The sequence below is a fragment of the Ambystoma mexicanum genome, chromosome 7q (assembly GCF_040938575.1).
Source record: "Ambystoma mexicanum isolate Mex_15411 chromosome 7q, UKY_AmexF1_1, whole genome shotgun sequence".
Taxonomy (NCBI): Eukaryota; Metazoa; Chordata; class Amphibia; order Caudata; family Ambystomatidae; genus Ambystoma; species Ambystoma mexicanum.
In genome coordinates, this window is record NC_090941.1 from 836105991 (window position 1) to 836130369 (window position 24379).

At 46.3% G+C, this 24379-nt stretch overlaps 1 protein-coding gene and 1 long non-coding RNA gene across 7 annotated transcripts in view; one reads left to right on the forward strand and one right to left on the reverse strand.

Annotated features, from left to right (window-relative positions):
- Nucleotides 1-14588, reverse strand: part of LOC138527869 (uncharacterized) — a 53248-nt gene extending 38660 nt beyond the window's left edge. Inside the window, exon 1 of one of the 2 annotated variants that reach the window (XR_011284074.1) lies at nucleotides 14325-14588. This is a non-coding gene — a long non-coding RNA (uncharacterized lncRNA). Of the gene's footprint in view, nucleotides 1-14006 lie in introns of both variants that reach the window. The other variant, XR_011284075.1, reaches the window with a different exon arrangement.
- A 62-nt stretch (nucleotides 14589-14650) lies between these two features.
- Nucleotides 14651-24379, forward strand: part of FAM76B (family with sequence similarity 76 member B) — a 90421-nt gene continuing 80692 nt past the window's right edge. For 3 of the 5 annotated variants that reach the window (XM_069639203.1, XM_069639204.1, XM_069639205.1), the window contains exon 1: nucleotides 15368-15556. In XM_069639203.1, coding sequence (XP_069495304.1) covers nucleotides 15383-15556 — 174 coding nt within the window. In that variant the 5' untranslated portion in view covers nucleotides 15368-15382. Of the gene's footprint in view, nucleotides 14973-15367; nucleotides 15557-24379 lie in introns of those variants that run through there. The other 2 variants (XM_069639207.1, XM_069639206.1) reach the window with 2 other exon arrangements.

The window sequence follows — 24379 nt, forward strand, 5'->3', positions numbered from 1 at the left end:
TTTTGTTCTGGTCTTTTCCTCCCTATGCGCTGGGGCGTGACTGCGAATCCGGATGATCGCTGCTGAACATGGAGACGCCCTGTAAAGGTGAGTGGAATGCGGCGCTGCAGCAATCGACGCAATGAGCTTTTAAATAAAAGTCTTCCTTTTCAGGATTGTCGGCGAGATGTCTCCGGGATGCGGATTTAGCAGGTAAGGTTTTTCCTTCTTCTGTTCTCTTCTTCTCTTCCTTTGCAGGTGATCCAGGATGCTGGCAGGCGTGGCAGAAGTCAGGATGCAGGAGCAGACACGGTGAGCGTCCAGCTGCTAGATGCAGAACAACACGAAGCACATGTGGCTGTTCGGGTGGGGTTTAAATAGCCTTGGAAGAAGTTCCAGGTATGTATCCTTCCTCCAATCAGGTATGTATCCTTCCCCGACCACACCCGGATGGTAAATTAGTCCCACAGGTAAAGTAGTTCCTTTCAGGCCTCAAGGAGGCCGGGATCCTGCAGCATGGTCTGCATCAGGTAAGTGCACCCAAGCACTTCCATAATGAGCCTGGCGCCTATGGCGCCAGGACTGATGTCTTTTATGAGCCTGGCGCCATAGGCACAAGGACACTGTCCAAAGGGCCCCTATATGGGGTTGCTGGGTCCTTCCTTGGGGACTGGATGTCTGCTTTCGGGGACGCAGGGCTTGAACCGGCTCCCCGGGAGCAGGCATCATGACACGATCAATATCCAGGCCTTCGGGCTGGGGTTCCTGGCCTGATGGGTTTAACAACAAACCTAAAAGTTCTGCTTCATGTATTCTCAGCGTTTTAGCTTTACACCGCTGGATCTCCCTCTGCTGGGCTCGGACCCTATATGACAAGCGGGACAGTGTACTTCTCCTGTCTTACAGTGTGTCTTGGTTCCTCCCTCAGTCGGGCTCGGATTCCAAACAACCAGCGGGACATTTTCCTTCTCTTAGCTGAATTTACTCCACTTGACTTCTCAAAGTCCTTTCAAAACAGTTTGCTGTGAACCTTTCTTTCTTGGGTTCACCTGATCAGGGTGATAATGGCTCACCCCTGGGTGCCCCCCTTCTGGGCGCAGACCCCTCTCAATTTCCAATGTCCTTTTAAACAGTCCCGGTGGACATCCCTTGGCCACGTTACCTTTGTCAACACCCTGTTTCTCAGGACTTTTAGACTTTGCTCCTTCCCCATTAGCACCCCTCCTCTGGGTACACTCTTGCCAGTTTCACATTTACCTTTTTTTTCTCTCTATGTTCACAGGATTCACTTCACTTTTACCTTCACCATGCAGGATTCACTTCCCTTACTTTCATTTGTTTGTAGATCAAAGTGTTTCGATTCTACAGGGCTTTTGCTAGACCTCCTGTATGGCCACTGACTTCTTTCAGCAGCTCTCCTACGGTCTTCTGGATTATGTAGATTCACTCAATCGGGGATCGACCATGGTATCTCGGAGCAACAACCATGTGGTGCCGGTTCCCTCTGCAGCTGGTCTCCCCTGAACACTTTTACAGTCACTTGAACTTAGTTTAACTTGCCACTTTGCGACTTTCATTCACCACAGCCTGGCTCTTATCGGCTCTTCCCTCAACTTACCGGCTTCTCAACTGGAGTAAAGGCTGGTACCACGGTTGCAGGAGTCTCCCTCGCTCTCGCTTATAAGCGTCGACACACTCCATATAACATTGACATCTGCTGCAAGACACTTGTGCTATTGTCCGTGGTCTTAGGCTCTCTTCCCTAACGGTTCAGCGGGCATGGGGTGAAAAGGGCATGGTCGCTTCCCTCCTCACCACCCTCTCATTTCCCGTCACCTTTCTCCTTCTCTTGAACTGCTACGCCTGGTTAGCCGTCTCCTTGTGCTATCTGCCGTGCTCGCAGTGTGCTCTCTGCATCTTTTATCCCTATGGGGAAAGGAAAGGGCTGTCGGATGTGTGTGTCTCCAATCCCTTGCCTGATCCTCGTGTCGGGACATGTCAGGTAAACAGTCCTATTACAAATCTGTTGTCTAAAGGTGTTCGTATCGGAAAGGGGGGAAGTTAGCGATTGCAAATGTCCTGCAGGGTATACAGAGGAAGAGGTTTTGTATGCCTTTGTCGTGCTAGGGATTTGGTTATGTTTGGAAGGGTGGGATTTGTGGGGTGTGTGGAACAAACTGGAATTACAAGAATTATTGTCAAAAGTCAAAACAGGGAGATTTGTGGGGACTTTAGTGTTTTGTCTGAGCAGGTTGGGATTTGATATTCAGAAAGGAATAACCAGATGGTCGAAGAGAAGAGTGATTGGGAGTATTTGAATAGGAACCAGGAAAATCCCTGGGGTATTCCTTTGAGCATAACCCCGGGATCCCTTACCCAGGTTGTCCTCCCCCCCTGGTCCACCCCCAGGAACTGGATCTAACAGCGATGGTTGTGTCCCGACCACCTGAATAAGGGAATCTAGGGGCTTACAGGGGAAGAATACCATCAGGTATCTGACAGGTGCCACTACCAAGGTTGGCTTAAGTATAGTGTATCTCTAAACTATGCTTGAAGTAGTGGAGGATATTCGGGTAGTGCAACGTTCTCTTATTTCGAGAGTCTGGTCGGCCCCTCGTGTATCATATCAATTTCCTAGCTTACAAATTCCCTAGTACAGAAGGATCTGTATTGTTAACCATAAAACATGTGGGAACCCCTTAATGCAAGGTACTTGGGGTGAGAAAATATATAATTCCACTGCTGTACCTCAACATGTCATCGTTTTCTTTTTATTTGATGTATGCGTACAACTTCACTATTTTTAGCATTCAATACTTGAATCAAAAATCTTGTAACTCACTCATTCTTAATAGTTGATCATGTTTTAGAGGTTTGGAGCCTTAGTTCCCAGAGAGACATTCTTAATCTAGTGTGGAGTTTGTTCATAAGGTCATAGTTCAACGCAAAAGGAAAATACTAGTTACAGGCAAGTCATACCGTATTTCACAAAAAGATGTAAGCACCCACATTTATGAATAATCACAATAGTGCCCATCCTTAGGTCCTCTGATAATTTCCCTTGACTAGCATTGGTGTCACTACTTTATCCCCCAACCTCTTCCAGCACTCGTGGAATTCTGTGTGGGGGTGCAGGGTCTTTTTTACTTGCAGTTGGCCGATTGGCTCCTGCACTTCCTCAGGAGTGATTTCCTTGTCCATCTCCTCCCTTACCTGGTCTCTTATCACAGGCCGAATAACCCCATAAAGCTATCCCCTGATCCTTTCCTCAGCAGGCTCTCCTACCTCTCTGTATAATCCCAGATAGTAGCAGATCAATTCTTCACCTATTTGGTTGCCCTGTGTGAGGCAACCATCCTCCTTCCTATCTCTCAGACGTAGTTCTCTCCAGACATCTCTCATTCCCCCTTAACTCTGCAAATGTCACAAGTGTAGTTCATGTAGTGGCCTGGGATATTTTCCCCCAATGCATGGTCTAATCTAGATCCTTGCACATAACGTCATTCAAATATCCACCCGTTATTGTTAAGTCCACCCATGGGTTACTAGAAGTGATTGTATACAGTATGGTGATATTTTCACCCCATAGTTCTCCTGTTACTAAGATATAACTCCCTTGCAAGACTCTTGACATCGATTTTTAAGAGGACGGTGTGTTTGATCAAGATTTCTGCTCCCTTTGAACCCCCCTATAGTATCCTGTGTGTTTCACCACTTTGTAGTGTTTCCTGCTCAGGAACCTGCACGAGGCAACCATCAGAATCGTCTCCTGTAGTAACACTACCTCTGCTTTGCATTTGTTTAGGTACTTGGTGACTAACCCTCATTTAATTTTATCATTTAATCCATTGTCGTTCCTCGTGACACTTCTCTTTCCGATCACCTAAGTATAACCCAATCGCCTTCAAGTATAACCCATATTTAGTGTGTGCCACTGCCATCTTATGTTTCGGGCCATGTTAAGGGTGAGAGACACTCCAGAGTGTGGACCATGCCATAACACAACCAACCAATAAATCGACTGAACTCCACCCAACTTGAAGCATGTCTCATCCCGATTGAACTGAAACCCATTCATCCCCACCCATAGCTGAGGGTTGCAAAAAAAGGGGTGGAGGGCGGGGAGCAGTGAGACCCTCCACTCTGACCCAGCACCACCTTTCATTCTTTCAGTTCTTTGATAGTGTCTGTTCTGTTATGCATCAGTCTCTCCTTCGCTACCGATTTCTCAGTCTCTTCTGATGCAATGAGTCGTCAATCTTTAAAGTGAGGAACCACCCATGTCAGTCATTTAACTTTCACCAGTGATTGCATTGTCCCTTCTTTCTCCTGTTGGCCCCCTTGTTTGGGCCAACAGTCTCCACCCAGGTCCATGCTTTAGTTGGGTTTGTAAAAAAAGACGGGCTCCTTGGGGGACCTATCACTCTGAGTGTCGCTGGGTATATTGTGGACACAAAAGGGTGGCCCAGTATTGGCAAGAACTATGGGCAATATAGTAACAATATAACAAATACCTCCAATAAATACCAGACTTCCAATCATGAAGGCTTGGCGGATGTTAAAATTTGACATTTGCAGCACACCAGTTGCTATATTGCTGGGTATATTGTGGCATCTATTTTGCCTTTGTTTTTTTTCCAAATGATGGGCAGGCCTTTTGAACTGCCTTTGTGAAGTCTGGGTATATTGCCAATCTTGATCCATTTACTCCTTTTGAACAGCTCTTCCTTGCGGCCTATAGTATCACATCACAATCTCGTTAGTTCAATAGTTACAAGATAACCTGTCTTGGGGGGCTTCCTGGCAGTGGTTCTTGGCATCCTGTGGGCCCTCTGTATGGAGAAGTAATGGGATAGCCCATGCATACTCACCAATGTTCCCGCTATTTATTTTTCTCTATGTGCAGAACTGATTGGCTGTTGTGCACACATTCATTTCCATGTGTTCAACTGACTAATGAGGTAAGCCACTTTGTGAGCTACCGTTGCAGAAGAGAGTTTGGAAAGGAATTTCCTCTTCCCAGCCACTGTAATTCGTTACAAATCTTACAACACCTTTTCTAAACACATAGGCTAAAATAAAAGAGGTCATATGTGATTATTAAGACTTCAACATCTGCTACAGTACCCTGTAAACGTACTTCTGTGCAGAGAAAAATTTATGTTTTATGCCACTGGAAAATCACTCGTGTATTACAAAACACATATCTCTTGTCATAACCGATGTGGCTGTCAAGAAATTCACACAGAATACAAAAGCTGCAGATGGATTCATGGCAATTAAAAGCAAGGTGTCAAAAAACATGCTGAGGGGTTCAAGTGCCACTTTAATGAAGTAATTCAAGGGCCAGGAATGCATGCTTCTAATAATTTGTGTAAGGATGATAACTGCATCAGAATAACTGCACCTCAGAATATGATAAAAAATGCATATGCCTCTGCTTACTATCCACATTACATTCTCCTGTGGGTAGTGAGAACACCAGCCTTACAGTTAAGAGACCTATGCACCATCTATTTTTACTCCCTACAAAAATTAAAATGTGCCTCCCAAAAACGAGAAACAGTGAACATATTGTTGCTTCAACCCACAAAGTTCCACTGATATTTTTTCGAATTAGTGACTTAATAGAGCAGTGGCATAGGAAGGAACTAATAATATGAATGCCCGACCTCAAGAGGAATTTGAAGGCGAAAGAACATCTTTTAAATAGAAAGTATCCCTATTGGCAAAGCTAATTGCTTTTTTACTCCCTGAAAAATCATTTGACTTCTAGCAGGGACAACATTTGATTAGAGCCCTGCTTGTACCCCTGACATAGGAAGTGAAATGACAGGGCACATAATAAAGTGTAAGTATACGGGTGTTGTTATGTCTTACAGTTCAGAGATCATCTTCTCCATTTCCCACCCTTCTGCACCACAGCCTAGATAAAATTAAACAAGAGCCTTACTGAGATTTATTATGGAGCCGAGCTGAAGAAAATCACATACAAATACCTGCTAACTTAATTGCATTAATTCATCAGAGATACAACTGATCGAGTGCCTTCTTCTGTAACTATGGATCCGTCTTCTGTTATTCTTTGTGATCAGTTAAATAAGACGCCGTGGATGCTAGAGACGATACACACAGAACACATGGTTATATTGAAACACCTTCAGCAGTAGAGCATAGAAAGAAAAAGAAGATGCTGTTGTCTAGACAGGTACTAGGATTTCCTATCCTTTTGCAAACAAGCAACACATTTCCTTCAGTGTACTGCCGAAACGTGTGACTTGGTTTTTGAAATGTGCTGCTTTGTTCATCACCCGCAAGGAGTGATGACCTGTGTTCTTCCACCCATACCCTTCCCCAGCCCCTCAGCTAGCTTCCAATGCTAGTTGATAGAGCATTGTAAAAAGTGAGGGATTATAGCAGTAAACACTCACTGGGATATTTGCAGACGCACAATACGTTGCAAGCAAGGCATATTTAATGCCTCAACATATTATGTGCATTTTTAAGATGGCATGACTCTGCATGTGCACAATTCTTTTGCAGTGCATACAAGATAGGTTGCAACATACCCCACCCATATATCATTATGTAGGAATACACAAGTGCTCAGTAAAACCGGTTTTGTATAGAAGCGAGCTACCATATAATGTGTGATGGTCTATGTCCAAAGGAACTGTGAGCACTTGGAAGCGATGCAGATTATGTCCTATCTGAATATCCAGTGCCCCGATACTGTCACACATCGGGGTCTGAGTCACCCGCGCACCTCTTCTTCTCGCCCGGTGAAACAAACCAACAAGGTGCCTATCAAAGTTGTGATGCTTCGCCACAATATCCAACGTTTTTCAGTCCCTTACTTCTCTCGGTGGCGGTTACCCTGGAGGTTGGGCTCAACAACATCAAAGGTATCAACAACTTAGCCTTTGCCTAAAACTCCCAGGAAACCTAATTTTGCGTGTAAATTCCGACTATGCGGAACGTGAGCTCTGACGGGCTTACGGCGCTCCGCCTCCTGATTATATTAGGCACTGCAGCGGTAAGGATGCTGCTTCTGATTAAAGTTGCAACCGGCATCCGAGGTTTCGTCTTCTGTGCCTTACAGCCTTCCTGTGTATCCATTCCTGAGAATTCTCAAAAACTTGTGACTTCCTGTGTACCGGACCCTTGCCTGCTCTACGATTTGCTTATTTCCTGATCCTGAACTGTTTACCTGTGTACCAGACTTTTGTCTGTCCTACGGATCCCGTATCTAGTGCGCCCCTCGTGCCGCCCGGGTGTAGCTTCCCTACTAACCTTCCGGTTTGTTTTGTACCTCCGTTCTAGTTTAGGTTATTTCAACTCCTGTCCAATTCCTTCTGCTGGGTCTGTGGCGGTGCGTTCTCCCCGCTCTTTTGGGTGATCAGTCTCTCAGTTGGTAATTCAGTACAGCTGAGGGTCATATCATCAAAAAGAGCTTATTCCCTCAACAGAGAGGCGGCTCAGGTGGAGGCTCCATCTCGAGCTCTTCAATCAACATCCAGCACTTCCTTCCTGGTCGCTTGCCTGAAGCACTCGACGGCCGGTGAGTAACAAATACTATGGACGAGTAATACCAGGCATAGTCCACACCCATGATCCCTTGTAGCCTAAGTAAAGGATATTGCAATGGTGCTCTTCACTTATAAGGTAATGTTAGTAATGCTAAAGTAGGAGACGCTGAGCATCACATTAGTCTTCTCAAAATCTTTAGATGGCAAATTAATATTTGCGTTTTATAATGCAAGGAGGGCGCTTCAAAGCACTTGCGTGACATATGTACAAAGAAGAGGAAGTATGAGATAAGGTTACACATCCAAGTAGCCTGCTTACTTACAGTCAGCATCTGATATTTGAGCCGGTAGTTCGATTATATAGTGTGGGTGACGCTTTTGGTAAGGCACAAGGAGTAAAAGAAATTCTGGCATGTGAACATTATTCATGTCACTACAAGAATAAAACAAGTGGATGTGGGTACACATCTGCTAGCCTTTCACAGAGCCAAGAGAGGAAAAATCAAGGTTGTCCGGTAGTACCTTAATGTGTTCTGGGGCAGAAGTTAGAGTCATAAGGTGAAAGTGTGGGAGAGTCAGGTTTAGGAGTCATGGGATCAGGAGGGAACATTATTTGGTTAATGTGTGCAGGCATTTATTGGTTAGATCCTTCTGTTCATGGAGTCAGTTTTCCATATTAGTTTTTAATCTCTTGTGTGTGCGCATTTTGGGGTTAGGGATTTTAGGTGTTTACGGTCACCCTTGCATAGTAGTTAAATGCAAATGAGCAGAATATCAAGACTAGTTGGTTATTTTAAGAGAAAGAACATTTCGGGTATTTGCAGTGGCTTGTGCCTTATTAAATCTTTTTGAATAGGTGAGAATTGTCTGTGTGCGCTGCTGAAAATCTTTTGAGCGGCACCCAGAAGGAAGCTGGGCAAGCCCATATGCGCACAGCTTAGAGGGAACATTGGTACCCACCCATTCCTTTAACCATTCTTCCAGGAAAAATTCAATTGATTGCCAGTCAGTCTTTTGTGGGAGGCCGTTCAGTCATATGTTACTCCTTCTCACTCTTCTGTCTGCATCGCCCATCCTTTCATCCAGCTGGCGTGTCTGCTGAGCATCAGTTGCATGTCTCACTGCACAGGTGTTATGTCTTACAGTTCATAGATCCTCTTCTCCATGTCCCCTACACTCACTACCACTTTGTGCAAGTCTTGTCTCAACAGATACATCAATTTTTTACTCTAACATTGCTCTGCCTCATGGATGGCTCGCAGGGTGCCCTGTGTAGATTGGTCTGACACCATTTCCCCTTGTGCTGAGGTGCTGCATTACCAGTCTCCATCTTCTGTGATGCTTAGGCGTCCTCCTGTGGCACATGTTACGTTATGTTTATTTATACCATGCACCTCTACCACCCAGGGGCAGTCTCCGGGGTGGCTCTGCAAGAGGGTCGTGGGGCTAGGATGCAAGGATGGGTTCACAAACAGGAGGCACTAGCGTCTGTAAGTGTTGTTTTGCATGTGGTAGTTTGCGTTGTAACTCTATGGGTAAGATTCAGTGCATAAGGTGTGTGGTAGTGTGTTGTCGGGGGTTTGGTAGCGTGCACTGGTTAGATAGTCTCCATAAGGGATCCAGAGTCACAGGTGGCTCTAGCTGTAAAATAATCCGGTGTCTTGGTGTGTAATTGCGTAGTTGAGTGTTTTATGGACTCTGTGGGGGGTTCACTCTAGATGTGCTTCAGCATCTAGAGATGCTGGGTGTGAACATAGTGTTGATTCTTGTTAAAAAAAAGCAGGGGCGAGGCGCGCACTCCAATTCCTGGCTAATATATTACCTGAACAAGTGTCCAAAAACAATGACAGGGTTAAATCCTAATCACAGGCAAATGATAAATAAAGTTATTTAAAAAAACATCATTCCTATACGAAGACAGCAATCCCTATATATTCGTGTCTCAATCTAAATTACAATGGCCGAATCTCACTACTGGATTTTCAATCTAAGTTTTAATCACCAGCTCGTTAGAGGTAGTGCCAGTGACTTAAAACCTTATTCTGGTTGAGGCAATAGAAATTGCTCTGCTGTCAGAGCAATGCAAGCTAAAAGCTAAATAAACTATCTAGCTCTTACATTTTTTATTGTTTGCTGTAAGTGTCCTAAAATCTTCTTTGTGGACATCTTTAGCATGAGAGTCCTCATGCCAGGTGGGGTCGACCGGTTTCGACGATCAAGGTAGTTGTGATCATCTTCGTCAGTACCAGTTGTATTGTATGTGGAGTTAATTCCGTCTAGAGACCAAAACGTGTTGATCCACGAGGAGAACCACTTCCTAATAGGAAACATGAGTGTGAAAGCACAGGATGAAACTATCCCCTGTTCCATGCCACTATTAAGGTAGCAGCGGAATGTATGTGTACATATTACTTTTTAACTCGTCTAACTGGAGTCTGTGCAATTATTAAAGGATATCCAATACGAGTCCTTATAGTAGCACTGTATTCATGCAGTGATGAGAAGGGGTGAGGGGAATGTGATCTGTATCTATATTTGGTCTAGTGTCCATGCTGCATGCAATCACTAGAAAGATCCATGCTAGACATCCACGCATGTCTAAGGTTAAAGTGCCCAGGGGCTGTTCTGGTATATTACAGTGACCAATAGTGAGTACTCAATGTATGTCACCTGCTGGCTGTGCTGGTCAATTTGACAAATGCGTGACATAGTGGAAGACCCATGTGGTCCGCATGCATACGTTCTTGGAATATGGTAAAACGTATGTATGTGCATGTCACTACAAACAGGCTTTATTTTTGAAATTCTGCTGCCACTTAAGAGACCAGCCATTCAGTGACACTTTTATTGGACATTTACTGAAAACATAGTAGATGTTAAATAAAGGTTTCAAACAACTCATGTAAATGCTACTCGTCCTTCATAAAATCTACTCTAGTGGGTGAAGAGACTTTCCGAGCCATAGAGGAGTGTCTGTAAAATGAAAGGTTTTCTGTTTTCTGCATAAAGGGACACAAATAAATGGCTGTGAAAACAGTTTGGGCAGTTGTCTCCTGCAGGTGGTAATATCTAATATAATCATTAAAAAAAAGAACCCACTCTGGACCCAGAAATTGCCAATAATTACAGGCCCATTACCACCGCCCCGTTCTTGCTCAAGATACTGGACAAAGTTGCCTACACGCAAATCCAGCAACATCTAGAAAAAAACCCACATCCTAGGCAAAAGACAGTCAGGCTTCCGCCCAGGACACGGGGCGGAGTCTTCCTTACTCGATCTTAAAATTCAACTCAGCAACATATAGGCAAAGGCAAACCGGCACTTCTCCTTTTAGATCTGTCCGCTGCCTTTGACCATGTCAACCATGATATCCTACGGATGCACTTAAAAAACAAGGCCCACTTATCGCTTGGGTGGCCTCCTTCCTAAATGGAAGACTCATGAAAGTCTTCTCAGACTCTGCATACGCCTCCCCTACTACTATCCACTGCGGCATCCCGCAGAGCTCATGCACTGCCCCCATGCTGTACAATCACCCTCCCACTTTTCAATGATCTGGACTGTCGTGACATAGCATATGCTAATTACGCTGACGACACTCAGGTACTATTCCCCTTAATTGGCATTTACGAACAAGACGCTGCAACTCTAACCAAGATATACTCCGCTATACAGACATTGATGGCAGCCAACGGCCTCTGCCTAAATGGGGACAAAACAGAGAGCCTCATATTAGGCACTAGGGAAACACTCAACAAGCTCCCACCACAATACAAGACTGTTACTATAGACAAACTCCACCATCACAGTCTCTGAGGCTGTAAAAACCCCAAGAGTGTACCTTGACTCCTCACTGGCAATGTCACGCCAGGTCAATGCTATAGCCCCCTCCGCCGCACTCACCACCAAGGTGATCAATGCCGTCAAGCCTTTTCTCTCTGCCAAAAAGTGTCCATCTTTCACCAGAGCCACAGTAGGCACCAAACTGTGGACTACTGCAATTGATTATTCATTGACACCTCGGCAAAAAACCTTAACAAACTTCAAGTCAGACAGAACAATGCCCTCCGGGCAGCTCTGAGTATACCCAAAAAGGGAACAAATCTCACAGGCCAGGAAAGATGCACATTGGCTACCTGTAAAATAACGCATACTTTTCAAAACACTGGCCATTACACACAGGTGCCTTTCTTCCGATGCCCCACCCTACCTATCAGAGCGAATCACCCTCAATTCATCCAACATACCCACTGGATCTCCTCTGACCAACCAGGTCTACGTGCCAGCCTTTAAAAGAACCAAAGCGGGGGGGGGGGGGGGGGTGGTCGTCTAGCTTTCAACACCTGGAATGCACTGCCCACAACACTAAGAAACGAAAGATCCTACACTGCCTTCCGCAAAGTGCTGAAAACCACACTGTTTTGGTAGAACCAATCAATATGTAGACACACTGTTCAACTGTAACCTAAGTAACAGCATCATATACGTATGTTGCCTTTCTCTGTACTTCTGTGCTTGTTCTATACACCGTCACACCTGTTCACTGACATGCCTGTTCCAAGTGAGTATTCTGTAACTGAGCCACGATGCCCCAGGGCCGCTGTGCGCTTTATTAAAGCAAATAAATAAAGAAAAGCAAGCCCTAGAGGCCAACTACAGTGTTTGGTATTGCAGTAGATCTGTAGATGTACAGACCGGATGGAACTATTGATCACTGCTTTGCATAAGCATTTAGTTCCCTTTGTGAATTCATAATGTAAGAGGAAAGAAATACAAAGCAGAGTTGCATAGCAGGCAGAGAACTGGCCAACCTAGGTGCAATAATGTAGTTTGTGGCCATACCACATTCAGGGTACATGGTATAAAGCAACAGGGTGATAATATAGAATGTCAAGGAGTAGGGTTTGGTCATGGGTTTAGCACCAGTTGCAAGATGTATGCAACCTGCAGGTTACAGAACTAGGTTTGCCATCAAAAGCATTTGATCATGTACATTTTCAAATATTCACTAGTCGACATGATGTATCTAACCAAACAAAATGAAATATAGTTTACACTATGAAAGCTTAATTAAAGTATCATCCCGATTACTTCTGGTATGCAATTATTTGAAAAATGAATTCTTGCCTAGCACTCCTACACATGCCTTTAGTGGAGATGATTGATTAGTGTTGCACTTTCCCTCCATTAGCACTCGAAGTGAAAAGAACGCGAGAGCACCAGGGGCAAGAGAGGAATGTGGGGTAAGCTGTGCTTTCATTGAGGAGGGCAACTTAAATAGCTAACCTTGCTTTTCCTGTGGGCAGTAATCTCCAATTGGTATGAAAAAATGATGACCTTGCTGTCATATTTTCCTACCCTGTCAAATGTTTCTACCTCTGTTTTTTTACATTTTCTCCAGCATTGGAAATGTCATAGATTTACATACTGTGAATATTCCCTGTAAAACCCCTGGTTACCCAAGTTAAACATTCCCTAAGGGAAAAATTGACACCTTGAGTGTCCTACCCACATCACTGTGGATGCTTTTGGTCCCTACCAATGGGACGTCTAGCGCATAGCTATGCTCCAGCAGCTTCTCCTCATATTTCAACCATCTTCTTTGCTGGTAGGAATCCTTGTGTTTCCAAAAAGAGAAATTATTTCAGCAACAATTATCTGGAAATAAGTACCAACCGAGTATCACAAAAACACAACAATCGCGTTGCCCTCCTTTTTCCAAAATGCTACTACTCTGGCGGAAACAGCATTACATTCTTTAGATGCAAGAGGGCATAAACGTATTACCTCGACTGCACAAAAGCGTTCATGGTTATAAGACAACTTCGCTTAGGCAGCAGCAAGAAAGACCAAACCGGCAGAGATTCATAAACCTCTCAGTGTTTCATGTTATTAGCACTTGTATCCCAGATGAACCCTGCAAGGCCACGAGGGGGGGAAGAGAGCTCCCTGTGAGAAGTTATCCCACGCAAAAAAGGGCACGAGACTCCGACGTTCACCAGTCGAAGCCCTCATTTATAGTGCCCAGATGCCCCATCCCAATACTCCAGGATTCCAGTGTACATGTCAACCCCAGACCACCAGCCATAAAAATGTTGTGTGCTAATCCATCACAAGGATCACAGCAGAAAGTGTTCACCCCACCCGATGTCCCTTTGATTTGTGCTACAAGGAAAGTAACAAATATAAGCTCAGGGTGGGAAGAGCAGGAACAGCCTGACACGTCTGGGATCGAGCAGGGATTTAGAGTCATCGTGACCTCAAAAGTAGACTGTGCTCCCATGTGCACAAGAGCAAACCCGTTGTAAACAGCAACTACTTGAACCTTTAGAACGCGTTTACAATACAACAGATCTACTGGTAAACAAATTCAACGTTCAAACTCTCTATGCGCATAGTTCACAGCATCAAAGACAAGGAATACAATAATCCTAAATCTTCAAAACAATAACTAAAATAATAAATGCTGCATAAATACAGGAATGCATTTAGTTTACCTGTCACAATAAATCGTGTTGTATTAAACCAAGCGTATGAACCCACACCTCTAAAGTCGCCCGTGTTGGGTGGCTGGCAGGCGCCTAAAACACGTTCCCACCCGCCCAGCACGCCGCTTCTCTTCCATAGGCGTACATGGACTCAAGTCATACCACACCGGTCCCCTCTCCACCCGTCGTGGCGCAGATAAACATTTGAGAGATCCGAAAAAACCACGCAGTTCTATAAAAGAGCGCAGTAACGGGCAAACTAGATAGTCGTCAGGCAAATTTCACCCAGTACACGGGACGGCTACTCGTAACACTCCCATATAATACCGTGGAGGTGAATTGTAGATAACAGTAGCCGCTGTCTGAGTGTTTCCCAACCTCTCAATCAAGAACGTGTTCGGCTGCGTTATGTTAAGACGCCATGCGACGCTCCTCCAAAACCAAACCAGTAACACTAACAGGATGGAAATACACCGCCCGGCTTCCTTCCCGTCCCCAGCGCTCCAATGGCAGCTCTAGCCGCATGCGCGCGCCTCTATTGGAGTAGCAGATTCAAACGGAATTTCGCGCCGGCCGCGGGGCGACCTCCATTGGCCGGCTGTGAACAACCTTTGTGCAGGTCACTCCTCTCGGCCTGTTTGCATCCGGGTTCCTAAGCGAGAGAAGAGTGACGCCAGTGCCCACTACTGACACAAGAAAACAATATTGGAAGGCCACGGAAGAGCCGGGCACTGCTTTCGATAACGTTTCCGAGCCGCGCCGCCCAGACTCCTGGCCCAGTCGGCTTGCCAAGCGGTTTCGCCGAGCTACCAAAGCCTGGCAAGTGGAGGGGGGATCGGCAGTTCGCTACCCTTTGCTGCGTGAGTAGTGCGGTGCCTTTCCTGACACAGGATGGCTTCCGCGCTCTACGCCTGCACCAAGTGCCACCAGCGGTACCCTTTCGAGGAACTGTCCCAGAGCCAGCAGCTCTGCAAGGTGAGTGAGAGGACTCGGGCGGGTGTGGAGTGGGGGAACAGCGGGCCGGGCCGGCCCCCCCTGTCATTTTGGTAGTCTCCTAAGGGGAAGCAAGGGTTGTAAAAGGCACGCTGAGTCATTGGGCGTACTGCCGGCATTGTGTAAGGGGAGCCGGTGTGCGCAGCGCTTTCCAAGCGATGGGCATCTGTGCCTTTCGCCGGGACCGTAAGGCGCAGTGTCGTTTATTTTGCCCAGGGCAGGTACATCGGCTGTCAAGCGCGTGCAAACCGCCTCCTCGCCGCGATAAAGACCACGGACGGAGCTAGAAGCCCGAATCCATAGCTCCACCCACCGGAAATTGTCAGAGCCGGTTACTGTGAGTGGCTGTTCTTTTTAATTGTATAATTATAGTTCCAACAGCAAGGCCATGGATGGCTTTTATGTGGCCTTTCAAATCGCGGGGGATTCACGTCGGCTCTGGCAATATCAAAGCAACTAGGAAGCAGAGGCGGCACCCTCAGGGGTGCACTGCTTCCACACGCTTCTCATCCTTATTGACAAGTGTCCCAACATCCATACATGAGGATACCTTTTTTAAATTGCGGGTAATCTTTTACTTATTGCTTTGCAGTACTTCACTCAACCCCGTTCTACCAGTTTATAGCCCCTTTCTCAGATCTGCCATAGAACCTTCATTAATCATGATGCCGCCTCTAAATCTGCACGTTTTCCAACACAGGCTTTCCACTCTAGTTAGCCAGACATTCTATTAAATACCCATACTTCAGCTACATACAGCGTATTAGGGACAGTTGTTCACTCGTTGCTATCAAGCTGGAACCCTCACATATGTAAGGACAACTTTTTAGGGCAGGACTTCGTTTATTTTGTATTACTCGCCTATTAGTGATGCTCTGCCGAAGACAATGAATTCATAATCGAGGCATGACATTTTTAGTACTTGATTGTTTCTGATATAATAATCTTAATTGTGGTTTTGCGCAAATTGAACTTTACACAAATCACGTCAAAACATTAACAAATATCTCATAGTTACATATATGCGTAATACACAGAAATGCATAAAACTACATAAGAGTACGTAATTGTATGATTTGGTATTTATAACCCTCCTGTACAAGTGTTTCTAGGCCCCACAGGACAACAAACCCACTATGCATTTTGTCCTTCGGATCGTGCAAGTGCACCAGGGAAGTGCAAGGGAGAGGGGAAGGGGATGCAGTCAAGGCACTAATGCTCTGAGTAAGTGCAGCCAGGGCAGCAAGCACTGGATAAGTGCATGGAGGGCAACAGGAGTTACAGCCCCTAAGTGTGCAGTAGGCCCAGAGGCAGTGCGGGAAAACTGGTCATTGAGGGGCCTGGTACCCTTTGGGACTCTTGAGCGTATGCAGGGACCAGTCAGGGCAGGCCGACAGGAGGTTAGAGAAGGCAGAGGAGAAAGGAAGGTCTTGAGTAGCTAGGAGCAGGGAGTCAGTTCCAGAGGGGATGCACCTGCAGAGGAGGGAGATTTACCCCCCCCCCCACTCTTAGCTTGGAGAAATGGCTGACGCTCAGAGAATTAGAGGTAGCTGAGCAAAGGTCTCTAGAAGGAAGGTATTTAGGTAGAGAGACTTTGCTGTCCTGGCTCCCTAAAGGCCCCTTTCTGAACCTATTGGCTTTGTCAGTGATTGTTCCTTTACAGGTTTTAAACGTTGAACATGTTAATGCTGCAATAAAATACTGGCTGCATCCCTTTGGGAGAATCTAAATGGTTTTATAAAATATCCTTCTGTTCTGATCTAACCCTAACCTTTCCCTACTGAATAACTCAATACTGCAAAGGTGATACAAAATATGTGTTATAGTGACCACAAATGACCTCACCTCTGGGTGCTGGAACATGTGTAACATATGAATGAATTACTCACCTGCTTTTATTGTTCACGTTTTTTAATTGAATTTTAACCTGGGATTCATGTTACAGCTAATTACTGTTTTTTAAAGAGTGCTTTAAATATCTTTGTGTATAAATAATGTATTATGTAACTCCAAGTGTTTACTTGGATACCTGTATTTGCTGAATTCATTGTACAGCTCTATGGCGCACATTACCCCCTCTTAAGGTAAGCCTGGATGCTCAGTCACACTACCAACTTGTGTAGTACAGGCCTAGATTAAAAGGTGGGTTACTTGATACCAAGAGATAAGCCTTGTGTAGTCCCACACCATTTGGGCTGCACTCATTCTTACCCAACACTGCTGGCAGGCGGTGGGATTGGTATAGAGTGACTATTGGTTGTGCTAGTACCCAAATAAACCATCCACAGGGCTAGCTCCACCAAAAAGAAAAGTAAACTTATAACAATAATGCCAGAAATTGATAATTCTAATGAGCCTTACTGCACTTACAATGGAACAGTTATGTAGGACAAGGGGACCGCGTTTAAACGGAAGAGTTGATTGCTAGATTGTAAAATCACCAAAACCCCGGGAGTGGGCCCATAACCCCTTCTCCCAACCTTGATATGGGGAAACTGATAGTTTAGAGCTTAGCTCCAATCTGCCAAATGGGTCAGGTCAGAAGGATCCTCAAGGAGCGAGCAACTACCCCTTCAGCTATTCATATTGATAATTGTATGTACAAGCATATGTGTTTGTACAACTTTTGCCTGACTGTCAACATGTTTGGATGGTAATTGGTGGAGCGCTATAGCAGTAACACAGAGCAATGGGGAACAGGTAAAGCAAAACGTTACCCTCCTTGCTCTCTATTGCCCCTATTGAGTGCCAGGAAGGGTCTGTCACCTCCGTTTTATTAAAGATTTCAAATAACATTGAACACCAAACCCCCCCCCTTCCTTCCCTGTCCGATCCAGGCGTAAAGGTTCCACATCCCCCAACGGATGTTGTCTAAGCATCTTTCCTATTTGAGACTCGTGTCGCCTTGTGGGCCCCCTCCCTCCTTTTCAGTCTGTCCCAGTTCGGAGACCCGTCATCCTTTCTCCCTTTCACACCAGACCCATCAGTTTCATTTTCGTCGGGCACCATGCTCCTCTGGAGTCCCTTTTGGAGGAAGCTCAGCACCAAGTCCCAGTCTGCTAGGAAGCACTGGTGTTTTCCCTGAAGCCCACATGTTACCTACTCCATAGCTGTGAACTGCCATATCTTACTCACCCGTTCATGTTCCGTGGGAGGGTCTTTCGACTTCCATTTCTGGGCGATACCCAGGGCCCCCGAGAGTATCAGAATCACAAAGATCTTCTTCTGGGTGTTCGAAGGAAGGGTCTCCACTGTTCCACTTAGATCGTGGAGTGCGCCTCCCGGGCATTCTTTTCAACTCACCCCGTCATCTCTTTAATCGCCTCCACTATTATGTCCCAGTAGGCCGTGATTCAGGGGCAATCCCACCAAATATGTCCCCAGGTCCCGACTCCTCCACATTCCCTCCAGCATTCCTTGCTCGTTCAGGGCACTCGGTGTTAGGTGCTATTGGCATAATAGTTTAGACCAAAATTCCTGAATTTGGATGGATCTGGCCAGTCATGGAATGTTTCCCCACACCTGCGGCACTCGGTATCTTCTATCTGGCGGCCCACCGCTTCGTCCCATAATTTTTTAAATTTTGATTAGCACTTTGGTTTACAAAAAAGAATGAAAACCTTTGGCTATTTTGTTAATATACATGTTACATCCATAAACAAACTATTCGGTGAAAAGCAAAAGAAGAAGACCAAAGAAAAGGGTAAAAGAGCAAATAAAGAAAGGGTAAAAAATAGAAAAAAGAAAAAAAAAAAGAGGAGGACTTAACCTTACTAGGTCGATAAAATCTGTTGCAGCTTTTACAAAATGGCACGTACTAAGTCTATATAGTGAATGTCTTGTTCTTTTTGTTTGCAATAATATTGTTCCTCATAGTTTCAGGATTTTTGCAGTATTTCATCACTGTTTAACTTCCACGGAAAGATTTTCAAGCTTCTTGCATGTCACAATGATAAATTTTGTTACTGCCAAAATAATTCGCTTTTTCGTCCCTTGGAGAAGGATTTCCCACCACGAGTCTCTCTCTCTTAGTTGGTAATCTTTCCAGATTTCAATGATTTGTAGCGGATGAGGGCTGCATCTTCACGTTGTTTTATAAACTTGTAAAGGATGCCCACTAAGTTCTTGTCCCCTGCGTTGCCCACTAGTTTTTCTAATGGCGTGAGGGGTCTTAGTGCTTCCCTCCTTACTTCCGGTTGGAGGACCCAATCACGCAGCTGAGTATACCGGAATCTCTCTTCCTCCCCTAGGGAGAAGTCTGTTTTACTTTGGAGGAATGATTTGATTTCCTCCCCATCCAGCAAGTCCCTAATCTTGTGGCAGCCCCCCTGTTCCCACCTGCCGAAGCCCCTCCCATCCGCAGGCGTAAATCGAGGGTTAAACAATGTGATGTCTGCTCTAGTTATTAGCTCGTCCCACGTGTCGCACACTAATGTTCCCATCATGCTTTGTATAGAAATCTTGGGGTGGTCTCCGTTGGGTTTCCACAAGATTGTGTCGAGATGTCCCCCGGCTAGCGCGTCTTCCATTCCTCTCCATATCTTGTTTCTGTCATTTGCCAGCCAATCCTTGATTACTGTTGTGTGGGCTGCAAGGTAGTATGCCCTAATGTCAGGGACCCCACCCCCGGTTTCTTGGCATTTGCTTCAGGCTTCTAGCCATTCTAGGTTTTTTGTTCTTCCATACGTATTTCCCAGTGAGCCGTTGGATCACCCTGAAGAATGGTCTGGGGACTTTTATTGGTATTGCCATAAAGTGCTATAAGAGTTTTGGGAGGATGACCATCTTAATAACATTAATCCTCCCCAGCCATGATATCCTAAGTGGGTTCCACCCACGTAGCAGTTGTTTGATGTGGGTTACTAGTGGCGGATAGTTTTTGGAGTACATTGACTCGGTCTTTGGTGATGTGCATCGTTAAGTATTTTATCGCTGAGGACGCACAGCCGTAGTTGAATGCTGTTTTGATCCCCTAAACTAACCCCTCTCCCCCTCCCCTAGTGTTAGGTTCAGGGCCTCAAATTTTGTGGTGTTGACCCTTAGGCCAGCCACCTCTGTGTGGGGTGAGCACTTCCCTGAAGGTTTTATAGAAATCGGCTGAGAAGCCGTCCGGGCTGCAGGCTTTATTTTTGGGCATAGACCTGCATACTTCTTCTGCGGCATTAGCCTACTCTAATTCTTGCGATTCCTCTCTAGTTAGAGTTGGAAGGTGAATATTGTTCTAGTATTTTGCTTCCAGTTGCTCTTGGGGTTTCTCGGAACTATATAGATCCTTGTAGAATTCTGTAAATTCTTTGTATGTCCACCTGGTCGGTAGACTCTCCCCCTTTGCTCAGTTTGATTTTTGTGGTGGTCCTTTCCTCTTTCCTTAGAAGCCTAGCTAGCATCCTGTCGGCTTTGTTAGTTTTTATGATCTATTTATGTCTGAGGTGGAGTAGTGCCCATCCCGTGTTCCTCTAGCTGGCACCTTTTGGTCCTGTACTCCCTCCTCGTCTCCCCACTGGCCCATGGCTCCATTCTTGGCATTACTTTGCTTTCTAGTTCCTCTTCCACTATCTATCCTCTTTTCCCTGACCCTTTTGGCCTTGGCAGCAATAAGCTTGCCTCTAATGGTTGCCTTGAAGGCATCCCACCTGAAGTTGTCTCGTTTCCCCTGGCTTGTTGAGCAGGAAATAATCCTCTATATCCTTTCTAATCTCATCCCTTATTGGGCCCTCTTTAATTATGTGGGATGGATATTTCCACCTCCACAAACCGTGAGCTTGGGTCCTTCTTGCAACAGTAATTGTGATGGGAGCGTGATCTGAGAATGTTATTGCCCCTACATCCATTTCTTTTACTGCCCCCAGCAGGCTTTGCAAAATCCAAACATAATCGATCCTCAACGAAGACCTGTGGACGTGGGTAAAGAATATGTACCCTTTGGTGTCGCCCTTCTTTGCTCTCCAGGCGTCTACCAAAGCCAGGCCATTCATCTTATCTATCGGCTGTTTTGAAGGTCTACGCTGAGGTCCCGAATACCCCCACGCAGCACCCTGCCCTTATACCCACTCTTGGGCTCTTGGGTCCCATGCCATGTTTAGGTCCCCTGTCAGAATGATTGGACCCTTGGCAAATCCCTCCAGTTTGGATATGTTATCCTGTATACATTTGTCCTGTCCCGTAATGGGAACATAGATTGTTGCTATAGTGAACGTCTCCCCTCTTGCTTCTAGTCTGGCGGCTAAGTATCTTCCACTATTATCCCTCTCCCAGTACACTGGTCTCCGATTGAGGGTGGATTTGACCGCCAGTGCCACGCCCTTTCTTACTGCCCTCGATTGTATGTGTGACTCCTGGAGTGTCAGGATGTCAGGTTTCTCCCTCCTGAAGCATCCTCTCTAGTTTTTTTCCTTTTCAACAGGGAGTTGAGGCCCCCAACGTTCAGCGACATATTTAGTTTACTAATCCTAGCCGACTCCATTCTGGTCCCTGGATTCCTTTGCTTGTCTCCTTTTTTTGAAAGGATGGATACCCTTCCTGTAGCTCCCTGCCTGGACTCAATCGGTCTGTGGCCCCTCACGATGCGGGTCCTCAGTTATTGAGTCCCATTATGCGCCCAGTCATAACCCATGCGGGCGTTCCCCTACCCAGATTCCAATTCCCACCTTTCCCATCCCCCTTGAAATTATTTTGTGAAACTTATCCTCCCAAGGCTTTCCACTGTTTATCTCACGGGTTCCCTGGTGTTCTTATGGTGGGTCAGGACCTCTCGGACCCCTCTTATTGTTCCTGCACTTTACCGTTGTCCATTCCCATGGTTTCTTTCCCCCTCGAAGCGCTCAACCCTGTATTGTGGGCCTCTGTTGCTTCCTCCTCTAGGCCCAGGATACTCGTCACAGGTTGTGACGCAGTGTTTGTCCTCCCACTCGAACACTAGGCCGAAAGGAAAAGTCCATCAGTATCTAATGTCCTTTCCCTTCAGGAACCGGACCACGGGGCCCACCAACCTCCTCTTAGTCAATGTTGTCTGGGACAGATCCTGATATAGCTGGATCGTCGATCCGTTATAGCTCAACTGTTTCACTCCCCTCGCTGCTTGGAGGATCTCTTCTTTCTGGCCATAATCGTGGATGGCAGCCAGCGTATCCCTTGGTCTGGCTCCGGGCTCTTTCCTCTTCGGGCCGACCCTGTGCACCCTATCCAGCTTAAGTTCAGAATCCCCCTCCATCTCCACCAGGTCCATGAAGATCTGCCAGACCGCTGCCTTGAGATCTTTATCTGGAACTTCCTCTGTCAAGCCTTTTATTCTCCTGTTGTTCTCCAGGTCTTCAGCTTGGATTTCCAGGTTGTAGGTGGCCGTGGCCAGCTTCTCCATTACGTCTTCTGTTTTTCTTGCTTCCTCGGTTAGTTACTGCAGGGCTGTCTCATTCGTATCTGCTCTTTCCTCCAGTTTGCTGATGTCACCTTTCATGCCCATTCCTCTCTAATCCTGTCCAGTTGAGCCTCCACTTTGCTTGCAATTTTTTCTCCGAAGAGCTTTACACGGGTGTCCTGTTATTGGCTGGCCAGACCCCCCCCCCCTTCCTTTACCTCAAGGCTATCCTGGTCCGCCGGACCCTCTTCTTCCCCGAGCTGTGCTTCAACATCCTTTCGCCAGAGTTTATGGATGGGTTCTTCCTGTGCTTTTTGGCCTTTGAGGGTGGCCTGGGAATCCTTGTCTTTGGTTTTTGACATCCTTCCAGTGGCCCTTGGTTTTGATCTCTGGGCCCCCCTGTTGCTGTCCATTCCCTGTGTGTGGGCCTCTTCTCCTTTTTGCCTGGGGCGCTCAGGAGCTGCTCATCTTCCTTGTTTCTGGCTCCCCTTGCTCTTGCCTCGTGGTGCTTGGTTGTCTCCCTTGACTCACGGGTGAAGCCCGTGCCCCTCCGAGGGCGGATGTTCCACCCTGAGGCGCCCCCTGCTGATGGGATGTTATCCCCTCTGCCCCCCCAGAACCTACCTTCCTGGTAGGTCTGTTTGCTGGGGTCTACTGCCTGGGTGCCCGTATGGTTCACTTGGTTTGGTGAGGGAATGTTGGCTCTTTGGGTAAGGTCTATGGGCGCCCTGATGGAGGGAGCCAGTAGTTGCTCCTGAGGTTGCATTCTCTCTTACTGGTCCCTGTGCTCCGCTGCACTGCTCCCTCACGTCCCGGTACCCCCCTTCCGTGAGGGGGTCGGCAGTGTTTGAACCTGTGGTGAGGGGGGACTGCCTCCTGTACCCCCCGCCCCCTCCTGAGGGTATCGGGTAATAATATTGCGGCAAAAATGTCGCAGTAAAAAAATATCACTGCAAAAATGCCATGGTTTGACATGGTAAAAGTGTGCCCCATTATAACATTTAAGGGAGTGGGGATGTCCCCCACTCCCTTTAAATGGTATAATGGGTCCGGGGTTTGCGGGGGTGTCCCCCGCATGTTTGCCATGGATTGCGGCGCAAAAACGGCGGCTTTTTTGCCGCGATATTTTGTTACCACAGCATTTTTTGCTGCGATTTTATCACATGGAACCCTCCTGAGTTGTCCTCTGCTGCGGGGATCCAAAAAGTAGATGCCTAATGGAGGTTGTCATACTCAAAAAAACAAAGGAAACGCATAATCCAAATCGGGTCAAAACACAAGAGAGAGTGAGAAAATGGGCTCACTCACTCCAAGGTTAAAATTAAAAAAAGTACTAAAGTCCAGCAACAGAGCTGGGGGGGTCTCTACGGTTGAAGAGAATTAGCACAGAAATGAGAATTCTCCCCAAAAGCATAGCCATATCCTGTTCTTCAAGTCTGCCTGTGTGCATAGTTTCCACAGCTGAAGGTCCTGACCTGTGGGGTCTAGTAAATTGTTGCCTGGCCTGGAGATAGGGTTCACAATGAATTGGTTGGTTGTCTCCATGACCATCAGTCTGGCTTCAGAGCTGCCAGAAGCACGGAAACTGCTCTTGAACATCCGTGAAGACCTGCCCTCCAATCTTGACTCCAATACCCGTGTCTTCATCTTCCTTCATCTCGCTTCTGCCTTTGACACAGTCAACCATGCCATCTTGCTTAACTGTCTCTGTGATAACCTAGGTATCACCAATCGGGCCTTGGCTGACCTCTTTCGACCCACCCAGGTCCAACTTTGGTACTTCTCTACTCTTTCTCTCTATCCCTACCTGTGATGTTCCCCAGGGGTCTAACCTCTCTCCCTGGCTTTTCAACCAATACCTGGCATTTCTTGCCAACCGCTTTGCCGTTCTCTGTCCCAATGACACACAGCTCATTTTCAGGCTCCCTTCTGCCACCTCTTCTCCTTCTCTCATCTCTGACTGTCCGCTATCCAGGAGTGGTGTGGCGCCAACTATCTTTGCCTTAATGCCAGTAATACTGAGATTCTCCTTGTC